Source organism: Lissotriton vulgaris, chromosome 1_1 (assembly GCF_964263255.1).
Source record: "Lissotriton vulgaris chromosome 1_1, aLisVul1.2, whole genome shotgun sequence".
Classification (NCBI taxonomy): domain Eukaryota; kingdom Metazoa; phylum Chordata; class Amphibia; order Caudata; family Salamandridae; genus Lissotriton; species Lissotriton vulgaris.
In genome coordinates this window covers 1431018984-1431031246 of record NC_141685.1, presented here as the reverse complement: position 1 = coordinate 1431031246, position 12263 = coordinate 1431018984, and the positions used below count along the sequence as shown (strand labels likewise).

Here is a 12263-nt window from a genome sequence, read left to right as displayed (position 1 = left end):
CGACTGGAGGACTCGTGTCCGATACCTCCGGTTGGAACTCCAACTTACGAATTGTATAGTCGACACGGTTTGGGTCCAATTACATTCAATGAGTGTTGGGTTTGTTACACTAAAAAAGACGGTGTCCTTAGTTGGCCACCTCATGGTAGTTTTGAGGCCCCGATTTTAGATAATCTTGAAGCTAAATTGTTCCAAAGGAAAGCAAGGCCGGCCATGTTAGATTCCTTTCGGTTGTGGCGTAAAGAAGCCAAGCAGAAAGAAATTAAGCAGCTTAAACGTAATAAGAGAGAAGGGATCGTCACAACGGTAAGAAACGCAGAGCAGTTTCAGCGAGATAAGGAGGAAAAGGAAAAGGAAGTTTTCGATAGGTTGCTGCGCATGGCTGTGGATAAGTGTTACCCCGCTTTACCGACGGGTACGGATAAGAAGGAGGACGTAGTAGAGGACCCCTTGTTGTCCTATCTCTTGAAGTCACCACCCCCGTACGCACAGGGTACCACACTTCCTGTGGTTCCCCTGTTCCTGTTCCTCCGCCTGCTCCTGTTCCCCAACCTGTTCCTCAACCTGTTCCCGTTCCCCAACCTGTTCCCGTTCCCCAACCTGTTCCCGTTCCCCAACCTGTTCCCGTTCCCCAACCTGTTCCCGTTCCCCAACCTGTTCCCGTTCCCCAACCTGTTCCCGTTCCCCAACCTGTTCCCGTTCCCCAACCTGTTCCCGTTCCCCAACCTGTTCCCGTTCCCCAACCTGTTCCCGTTCCCGTTCCCCAACCTGTTCCCGTTCCCCAACCTGTTCCCGTTCCCCAACCTGTTCCCGTTCCCCAACCTGTTCCCGTTCCCCAACCTGTTCCCGTTCCCCAACCTGTTCCCGTTCCCCAACCTGTTCCCGTTCCCCAACCTGTTCCCGTTCCCCAACCTGTTCCCGTTCCCCAACCTGTTCCCGTTCCCCAACCTGTTCCCGTTCCCCAACCTGTTCCCGTTCCCCAACCTGTTCCCGTTCCCCAACCTGTTCCTGCTCCCTTACCTGTTCCTGCTCCCTTACCTGCTCCCGTCCCTACTGCTCCCCCACTTGTACTTCCTCATACTCCTGCTCCCGCTGTTTCTACTGTTCTGATTACTCCTGCTGTCTCTTCTGTTCCCGACACTTCTCTTGTTTCCCCGGTGTGTTACTCTAGTACCCCATCTGCTCGACTAGTTCCTTCTGTTGCTGCTAACTTTTTCGATTCTCTTGGACCAGTTCTTGAGTCCGCTGGTTCTGAAGGTCCCCAAAGACGAAGTCAGCTTCCTGGTAGCAGGGAACGTGATTCGCTATATAATATGGCGATGGGTTGGATTAGATACCCTCTTAGGAATCATCCACGTGTAGTACTTGATACGTTTTCTCAATTTAACATACCGACACAGAGGTTTGTGTTTGAGGAAATGTGCAAGCTTTTACGTGATCAAATATCGGCTGATGCATCTGATGATGTATTGACTGCTCTATCTAATCTCCAGCTCCAGTTTGCGAGTGGAATAATGGTGGGTAGCAATGTTCGACGTGCTGTCGAGCAGTTGCTATCTTTCCGTCCTTCCATAATGCCTCGGGCATTGTTTTTAGAAGACATTGAGGAACCGCCAGCAGCGCCTGGTCAGTATCCCATGCGCGAAGTTCCACCAGTGTGGATGCCTGGCGATCCTAATGCTAATCCCATTATTCCGCCATATTTTCAGAGAGTGTGGATACATCTTCCGTGGAAACGATCGGAAGTTTTGCAGGTTAAGCAGACTTTGCCCGACCCTCGCAAAAACCCTGCAGGATACTATAAAGAATTGTCGCAGCTAGTGGATGCTACGGTTATGAACCTTGCTGACATCGATATGTTGTTCGGTAACGTAGTTCCGCAACCGGTTTGGGTGAAAATTCGTCAAGAAAATCATGCGGCAGAATTAGGTGGTGACTGGGCTGCACTTCTTGCTGCGGATGCCTTGCAAGTTGGTGGGGCTAAACCCGAACAGTTGATTGCTAATCTCCCTCAGAGAATTATTACCCTTATGAAAACGCTTATGCCAGCTATGAAAGTGAATTGGGACAAATTGTCCGCCTGTAAACAGAAGAAGGATGAGAGTGTCTCTGATTTCTTTACGAGATTTGAGGAGGCATTCATTGATCATAGTGGTCAGGATATGGGCACTGAGGGAGGTCAGAGGTTGTTCGTGGACAAATTTGTGTCTAATTTGTTGCCGGACTTAAGCAACAAATTAAGGAATTCGGAGAGTGCGTGGGCTGTTTCCACTTCTGCTCAAATATTGGCTATGGCACAATATTATGAGAATAGGGAGAAAGAGGAAAATGATTGTGCGGACAAAAAGACAAAAGAGCTCAAAACTAAAGTGTTGCAACAAGCGTATCCTCCACGTTCGAATCAGAATGATTTGCAACAGCGGAATCGATCGCAGTCACAGTCGAATAGGTCGCAATCACGAAATGACTCCTCTTCGCAGAGATCTTCGTTGGGGTACAATCAGTGTGCCTATTGTAGGGGAGAGGGTCATTTAAAATTCGATTGTCCAGTTTTACGTGATCGCAATAGTGGTAACTCATCTAGAGGAGGTCGTAGTGGTCCTCAACAAGCATCACGTGGTAGAGGCCGCGGTGCTCAAAATGATCGTTCTGATAATTCTTCAGATTCTAATAATTGTTTCGATCAGCGTGGATCATCGCAAGGAAGATCTGCGCAGTACAATGTGGACGATTATTACGTCGATCAGGGCACTGACAACGGTAATTACTAGGACAGCCATAGACAAGGAGAGGGAGTAGTATCAGTTCCGGTTAATCAGAGAGGGCCTTACGTCGCAGTTGCCACTTCGGGCGTCGTTGAGCCTTTTCTGTTGGACACTGGTGCAGCGAAAAGTTCCATCATGCATTCGAAACTCCCTGGCGCACCTTTGTCTGGCTTAACAAATGTTTCCGTTGGATTCTCTGGCGCCCCTGTTAGCAATCCAGTTTCGCGCCCTTTGCCCCTTGCAATTGGGCCACGTGAGCTGAAAGCTCCTTTGATTTTGACTACTGGTTGTGGTGAAAATCTCTTGGGCCTGGATTTGCTAAAACGTCTGTATGCGACTGTATTGTTCTCCTGCGGGAGTAAAGCTTACTTTGGGTGAGAGAGTTCTCTCCTATGTACTTGTCTCTCGATAAACTTCCACCGGAATTGAGTTCTCTTCCTGCATCTTTGTGGGCAACAGGTCCCAATGACGTGGGCCTGCTTGATATCTCCCCTTATGTTGTTCACTTGAAATCTAATGTGCGTTTGCCACGTATTCCCCATTATCGTATCTCCCTTGATGGAGAGCGAGCGTTATTAGCTATCATCTACGATTTGATTGAAAAGGATGTAATTGAAGAGACTCGGGGAAACGTGTGCAATAGTCCTGTGTTGCCCATTCTGAAGCGCACTGATCCATCAAAACCTCCTGTTTATCGTTCTGTTATCGATTTACGGGATGTGAATAAAATTGTGATTCCTCAGTTCCCTGTGGTGCCTGACATTACAGCTCTACTGACTCTGATTCCAGCCTCTGCATCTTGGTTCTCAGTGATCGATCTGAAGAATGCTTTCTTCAGCATTCCGATTGCTGAGGAGAGTAGAGACCTTTTCGGTTTCTCTCTTGGTGGCCGCAGCTTTAGGTTTAAATGCGCTCCTCAGGGCTACTGTGAGAGTCCATCGATATACAGCCAAGCCTTGAAGAGCCAACTTGATGCGTTTGTGTTGCCGGCTTGTGCGGCCTTGATCCAATACGCCGACGACTTATTGGTGGCTGCAGATACTCAGGACATTTGTAAAATTGCTACGGTGTCGTTGTTGCAGCATCTCTGTGACTTACATCACAAGGTGTCACCTTCTAAACTGCAATATTGTTGTCAAGAAGTAACCTATCTAGGTCACTTATTGTCAAAGGAGGGAAGAAGGTTGACCCCAGAGAGAATTGCGGCAATTGCCCGAATGACTGTGCTAACAACTCAGAGAGATGTGCGTGCCTTTTTAGGTATCACGTCATACTGCAGGCAATGGATTCCAAATTTTTCATTGCTAGCGAAACCATTGGTGGCTCTTACGTGCAAGGATGTTCCAACTCCTTTGCCATGGACGGAAGAATGTCAGAAAAGTTTTTCTGAATTACGTGACGCGTTGTGTTCGGCTCCTGTGTTAGGTACCCCTGACTACAGTAAGCCGTTTACACTATACGTTCACGAGAGGGAAGGTTGTGCGTTGAGTGTCTTGACGCAACAATTTGGTAGTAAGCAGCGTCCATGTGCATATTTTTCCTCGACCTTGGACCCAGTAGCTAGAGCATTGCCGAGTTGTTTGAGAGCAACAGCGGCAGCTGCGGTGTCCATCCGACAATCTGCAGGATTGGTCATGGATAATATGCTTACGGTGAAGGTTCCGCATGCAGTTGACACTCTTGAATCGTACGAAGACCCAACACCTGACGAGTGCAAGGTTGTCTGGGTATGAGTTGACGCTTTTGGCAAGTCACATTCAAATAAAACGTTGTAATGTCCTGAACCAGGCGACTTTGTTGCCAATTAGTATGGAATCAGACGATGTAGCACCTCATGACTGCTACTTACGAACTGAGGAGGAAACGAAAGGTCGTGTTGATTTGAAAAATACCCCATTGGAAGACCCCGATGGTACCTTGTACGTGGATGGGTCGTGTTTTAAGTTGCCGAATGGTGATGTAACGACTGCGTATGCTGTGGTGACGTGGAGTATGGTTGTGGAGACTACGAGACTGAATCAGAATTCTGCACAGGCGGCAGAGCTGATTGCCTTGACTAGAGCGTGTGTGTTGTCGAAAGGGAAACGGGTGAATGTGTTTACGGACAGCCAATACGCATTTGGCGTTGCCCATAGCTTCGGACGATTGTGGAGAGAGAGAGGTTTCATGACATCGCATGGTACGAAGATCCAGCATGGACAGCTGGTGAATGATCTTTTGGATGCACTTACATTGCCCGAGCAGGTGGCGATTATTAAATGTAGTGCGCACCGTAAGGTGACGGATGATGTTGGTCGTGGCAATGCGTTTGCGGATGAAGTTGCTAAGGAGACTGCCAGGAACCTCAGCACTAGAATGTATGTGACAAGTTCGGTAAGGTGGCCTACAGAAACGGGTATGTGTGAAGACACTATCGAGAGTGTGAAAGCGATTCAGAATGAGGCCACCGAAACTGAAAAGACGAAGTGGAAAGGGAGTACGGGAAAGTTGGATGCAAATGGCTGCTGGATTGATTTGTCGGAGCATAAGAGGTGGATGTTGCCGGATGCGTATGTGCTAGCTGTCGTGACGATGGCACACGGCTTGGCACATATTAGTGCGAAAGGTATCTGCAAGTGGTTGTCCCCTGTATGGAAGAATGATGGTATCACCAAGTGTGCTGAGAGATTGGTGAGGAATTGTATGATATGTATGATGTACAACCCTGGTAAGGGAACCCCTACACCTCCTGGCCATTTTGCTCCCCCTTCATGTCCCTTTGAGGTGATTCAGCCAGACTTCATCCATATGGAGCGATGCAATAACCTGAAGTACGTTTTAGTTGAGGTTTGCGCATTCTCCCGATGGATCGAAGCCTACCCTCTTAAAGACAACACTGCTCTGTCCACTGCAAAAATCCTACTGAAGGAACACTTTCCTCGGTATGGAATGCCACGGATTGTATTGTCTGATAACGGAAGTGAGTTTGTGGGGAGTGTGATGAAGAATGTGTGTAAAGGCCTTGGAATTACACAGAAATTCCACAGCGCCAATCATCCCCAGTCAGCAGGTTTGGTTGAAGGGTATAATGGCACCCTTAAACTGAAACTAGCGAAGATTCAGGCTACGACTGGTCTCTCGTGGCCTGACGCTTTGCCCTTAGCTCTTCTGTCAACAAGGGCGACTGTACACTCCCGAGTAGGGCTCAGTCCCTATGAGATTGTGTTCGGCCGCCCTGCAAATGTTTGGGGGGTCCCTAGACCCAGTGTGTTCTCTGATCTTGAGTACCCAATGTTGATCGATTATCTTCATGATCGGACTGCTAAACTGAGGTTAATTCACCAACAGGTCTTTGAAGCACTGCCGACGCATACAGAGGGTCCAGGCCACCAGCTCCAGCCCGGAGACTGGGTGCGGACGAGGAATTTTGCCCGGAAGCACAACCTTGAGCCTCGTTTTACGGGACCCTACCAAGTGCTCCTTGCCACGAGGACTGCTGTTAGTTTGGAAGGGCGTAAGAACTGGGTGCATGCCACCCATACCAAAAAGGTACCTATACCTTTACCAGCAGACTTGTGAGTGAGGAAGGGCATCGCGTCGTCTGAAGTTGAAACTGTGCCGACTTTCGTTCCTTTTAGCGATGCTCAGCCTGTCGGAGAGACCTCAGTGCAGCAGAACGACATTGTTGAACATTTGTCATCACAAAACTCAACATCTGAACAATTGACTGATCAACAGAACTCTGTCTCATCATCGGACGGTTTTAGAGGATGGCTTTCTCGAAGCTGTCAGAATTGGAAAAGGCTCAGGCCCATAGATTCGAGTTGCGCAGAATTGCACATACAAAATGTTTCATGTTTCAGATGTTCCTTTTATTCCTAACCGTTTCCTCGTTATTGGTGGGTGGGGTGTATTACATGATACAGTCATTGTTGCCTACTGCCTCACCTACCCCTTCTTCTGAACCTAAACTTACCTCCACTGTTTCTCCTCATTCCTTCCATATCTTACCACAACACGAGCAGGTTAGACGTGCGGAATTCATGAACAATTCCTTCGTTCAGCTCCTTCATCAGCATCAGTTGGTGGTTAACACTACCAATTGTTGGGTGTGTGGGTTAATGCCGCATACCACCGATAAGGGAATTCCGTACCTGGTCCTTCCTTATAGTTCCCAGGGTTCAGCTCGAGCATTCCAAACAATGTTTCGAAGCGCACTAGATTCTTACCCCAATCGAGAGCCACGTTCTCCCCACTTTGGTCCCGGTCCGTACCATAAGCCTTTGGCAATAGCGATTGCTGATTTAGATAGGGATATCTATGAGCCGTCGCTCATCCCAGAGGAAGAGGTGCGAGCTTATAGGGATCTGAGTGAGGTTGAGTATAGTGCGCTCGTGGGCGAAAGACAGCTTAGAAGCTCGTCTCCAATATGGAGCTTACCCCACCGTGGTAACTTCTGTCTGAAAGGCCGTGGCCGAAGCCCGAGAGCTCACCTTGGAGAGAGTGCTTGCTCTGAGACGTATGTCTTACCAATGCTCTCTTCCCCTGTTCTCCTGACTGCCAAGGGTACGTACTTTGTCTGTTACGACCGTGCGTATACATGGTTTCCCCTGGACTTCGCGGGCACCTGTTATATTGCAAACTTGTTGCCACCGACTTTCACGGTTTCCTCAGATTACCACAAGACTAGAGTTGTGAGGGGCGTGATTAGCAAAGAGGACACTGCCGGTCAAGAGGCAGGAGACTTTTTCAAGGGTTTCTTTCCGTTTTGGGGACCTATGGTTAATAATAGGAACCTGAGACTGTTGACTCGAGTGGTGGAATCGACTGCTAATATCACTGCCAGTGCCCTTGGTAATATTACAGCAGAGCTTCAGGCGGATAGGTTGATGACGTTACAAAATCGTATGGTTTTAGACGTTGTCTTAGCAGATCGAGGTGGAGTATGTAAGGTGATCCATTCGAGCCGTTGTATTTTCATTCCAGACAACGCTCTGACTGTCTATCAAGCCATCTCGAAGTTGCACAAAATCTCTGAGTCCATACACATGGACGTAGGGGATTGGACGCTTCTCGGGTGGTTTTGGGGCCTAATGTCGACTTGGGGTTGGAAGATTCTGATGATCATCGGGGTTGTTGTAGCATTCCTGTTCACGTGTTGTCTTTGTGTGCAGTGTGGTCCTGCCTTATGTGGCCTACGTGCTACGACGTGTATAAGGCAGCCGCCTGTTACCAAAGAAACTCTGATGGACAGAATTATGTTGCAACAGCATCTAGACGGTCTGATGAATATCGAGATCGATTATGATTCCGACTAGTGCTTGCCTACATGAGGGCAAAACGAAAGTCTGAGGTTCCGTGACAATTGTAAGTGGTGTTTTTAACTCTCACGAATATGGTCGAGTCTGATATCTATGAATCGCAAATGACGAGTTTAGTGGGTGTACGCGTTTTCGCTGTGCTAACCTGAACCGTTCGTTTCGTGGGTTTCTTCATCTGAACCTACGGGTTCCATCTTAGATACGGCATCCATTTTGTTTCTTGCCCTCAAGTAGCCAGCGAACGGACGCTGTCCGCTTCGCGACCCTGGGATTCCCAAGCTCTTGCGGAAGCCACTTTTCCTTTGAAGGTGTCTTTATGATGAGGGGGATGACACTAAGGCAGATGGCCCCGCTCAAGGCTCATCTGGCCGCGTCGGTCTATTGTCTCAGTTGTGCATTCATTAGGCGCACCCTCTTTGATGCCTGCAACTCGTGTTTCCTGGTACCACCCCTGTTACACCCTTTTCGTTCTGTTCAATGTCCTCGTCTTCCTCTGCACCTGTTTCTGTCCTTTCCTCGATTCGTTTACTACTGAAAGTAATGTATTAATGGTGGGAAGATGTACTTTTACAGTTGGGAACTGCCAAATGTTACTGTGATTATGTTCTGGGCTCTGAATACATGAAAGTGACACCCTATGATCTTTACGATGGGAACCAAGTTGTAATCCTTTGTGCACCATGTTATCCTATGCTCGAAAACTGTATAAGAAGAGCGATCCACAGATACAATTGGAAGCAGACTCCTCGAACTTGCACATGTTGTACTTCCTGTGACTTCTGTGTTCCCTGCAGTAATAAACCTCGAATCTTTGACGCCGAAGGAAGTGTCCCGTGTCTCTGTCATTTGTACGCCGGAACAGGTTACACACGAAGGTTTTAGGTGTTATCCCTGGCACCGCTGGGTCTTAGCAAAAACCCAGTCCTTCAGGGCCCTCCTCGTCTTGCGAGTTTGTGGACGGGGTATCCAGTTCTGTCACTGCTTGAAGTGCCCTATTGTGTTCTGCCATTATTTCCTCAAGATCCGGGAGATCGGTGGTCAGGATTAGGCACGTTTTTTTCGCTGCTTGATTCTTTTCCCCCGCCAGCGCCTACTTTGCATATCCTGTGTGGTTCTGGGCGTTTCCCAGTGCATCTTGCCCAGCACATGGAGTTCCAGCCAATTGAGCGCTCCCTTCGGGTATGTAAAGAATTTCTGGCCACCCTCGTGCACAACCGAGACGGGCTGGAAAGAGTAAGGAATATTGGATACCTCTTTGAGGGAGTGCTCGTTTTACTTCCAGGAAGGATGTTTGTTGGAACTGGACTGCTCTGGAATAGTCTGGGAAATTCATTAGTTGCTGGTCTCCACATGGAGCGGTCCATGCTGCCTGGCCGCTCCCAGCACCGCGTCCCTGTCCCGAAAGTGGAGTTGTTTCAGGAGCAGCAGTCGTGGATGGGAAACAACCTTTACAACGCACTACCATTACAACAAAACTTTTACAACGCAACATCCATTACAACGCAACCATTACAACGCATTACACTACAACGCATTACACTACAACGCATTACACTACAACGCATTACACTACAACGCATTACACTACAACGCATTACACTACAACGCATTACACTACAACGCATTACACTACAACGCATTACACTACAACGCATTACACTACAACGCATTACACTACAACGCATAGTACCCTTACACTATCCAACACTTACCCTACTGCTGCACCCCCTGGAGTTAGAATAGTAATTTTTACCCCTACACTATCCAACACTTACCCTACTGTTGCACCCCCTGGAGTTAGAATAGTAATTTTTACCCCTACACTATCCAACACTTACCCTAGTAATTTTTACCCCTACACTATCCAATACTTACCTTAAATGCAATGTAATGTTATGCGTTGTAAAGGTAGTATGCGTTGTAATGGCATGCGTTGTAAAGGTAGTTTTAAAAAATTTGTTGTAATGGCATGCATTGTAACGGAATGCGTTGTAATGGATGTTGCGTTGTAAAAAAATGCGTTGTAAAGGTATGCGTTGTAACGTCATACATCCGTCGTGGTGACGTCCCCGGCAGGAGCTGCTGACCTAGGACTCTGTGGGATCTCTCCACTGAGAAAAAGGGCGTGAGTCCAGCATCCGGTGGGAATGACTTGAGCCATGACTATGTACTGCACTAGGTTATACCCCTCTGGAAATTAATCACGCAAATATTACTACGTCTAGAGCGTCCTTCCAAATCGTCCGCTCTTACCTCCAGTCTGGAGATTCGGGTTTTAAGGTCCTGTAAGCTTTCTTGCTGTACCTTGGCTAGCAGATGAAGAGTAGCAAGTATACTAATAACATGCATCAAGAGCACATTCATTGTGACGGGTACTTTGACAAATACCAAATTTTCAAGTAGAAAAAAGAAAACATAGGACAGATCTTCAAAAGAAGAGAAAAACTACAGGGACAGACTGGCAACAGATCCAACTTACTGACCTAGAAGGAAGAACTAGATCTTCGATATTAATAGTGAAATATAGGACATAGAATGATAATTAGTGTCATCTGGCTCACTCTTTACAGGGAGCCTTTAAACCAGACAGCATTACTTAATCCACTCTATCATTGAGGGTTGACATTTTACCAACTGGTACCCTTATTACCCACATCAAATAAAGGCAGTATCAGACTAGAAAAAAAGGTGTACAGGGTCTCATGATTGCAAAATCCAACATAATCTTTCATGTAGATGCATACATATCTGAAGAAGCTTACCCATTTTTCAATGCTTTTATTGAGGATGGCCTTGTGAATTCGGGATCCAGGAGGTGTGGCGAGGAAAAAGATCTAGGCAGTGTTTTAGGTGTCACTGATGGGATGGAAGACAATGTTCGGCCAAACTGAGTAGGTAAAGCAGAGGCACGCTTTGTACTGGAGAGAACTGAAACAGTTCTAGTACTTGAAGTAGAATTTTGCTGTGTCCCAATAGATGGCGGTCTAAGAGGGGTGGTAAAAGCAACACCACTACAAGAAAAATATAGCCAGTTTATTTCAAATTCATGAAATATGTTTTACAAGCAGCATAAGAGAAAGACAAAGACCACCTAAATCTTTAGACTCTTTACCCCTTTTCTTCTACATTTTAGGACAGAAGCAATGTTAAATGGAGATTAAAACAGTCAAAGGAGTTTAGCTGAGGTTTTAACACTACATTTTATAACATGAGGAACATTTCTTATTTGTAACAACTGGGTGACAATTGAATAAAGCAAGAATTAACTAAAGAGGATTTTAATTTGTGGTGCATGCATATTGATTTTCTATTGAATTAGTTGGGACGGTGGAATAAGAAAAGAAATCCATGTTTTGCTACTAGAACATTCTTGTAACATTGAATCACCAACTCAAAGAACAGAGCCAGGTTCTGTAGGAAGCCAAAAAACCTGATTATGCAGATGGAATCAGATAAACAACTGACAGCCACAAATTCGTGGGCATTTGCCCACCTTGATGGAAAGCGACCGACTTAGCCATACCCGGACCCACGCACCGGTAGAACCTGCACCCTATTCTGGAAGTGCAATCTCCAGGCATTCTCCGGGTGTTCACAAATTATTTCAAGACAGGCATGTTCATAAATCACTGTACTGAAGATGATCCCATGTATCTGAGTTAAGGGATTGAAACGTCAACACCAATGTACCATATGGCTCCAAATACTGTGAATGTAATGCACAATGGTACTAACACACAATCAAGTCTGTCTACTGATTACTAGAAAACAGACCTCCCTTCTCCTTGCCTGAACCCCCTCCCTCCAATTTTCTTTCTTGTTTTGTATGTGTGAGTTGCAGGTTGCGCTCCACTTGTACATTTATTTCACCATAAATATTGTTTGAATAAATTCTGTCTGGCTGGACAAAGAACATATGGTCTATTTAGCACATGTTGATTATTTGACGTGTATTCTTTGTCTAGAGACCCCCGTCTTTAGTAACAAGTATTTCTGTGCAACGACAGACATAACACATGCCTACCACAATTTATATAAGTGGGAATCTTTTGACACTACAGTAAGAAGAGATTCAACAAGGTCCTAGTTGTTTTTTGGGCGACCCGCCTGTGCCTGGAGACCAAGAATGACTACATCTGAAGCAATGTCAATCTTCCTCTGGAAAATAGGCCCTTAAAGCAAAAATAAATAAAATAAA

General features: G+C 46.6%; 1 protein-coding gene across 1 annotated transcript in view; it reads right to left on the bottom strand.

Moving 5' to 3' along the window:
• The window catches only part of GTSE1 (G2 and S-phase expressed 1), a 263570-nt gene that overhangs the window by 51929 nt on the left and 199378 nt on the right, over positions 1-12263 (bottom strand). The window contains exon 9 of the mRNA XM_086967246.1: positions 10828-11076. Coding sequence (XP_086823372.1) covers positions 10828-11076 — 249 coding nt within the window. The remainder of the gene's footprint in view (positions 1-10827; positions 11077-12263) is intronic.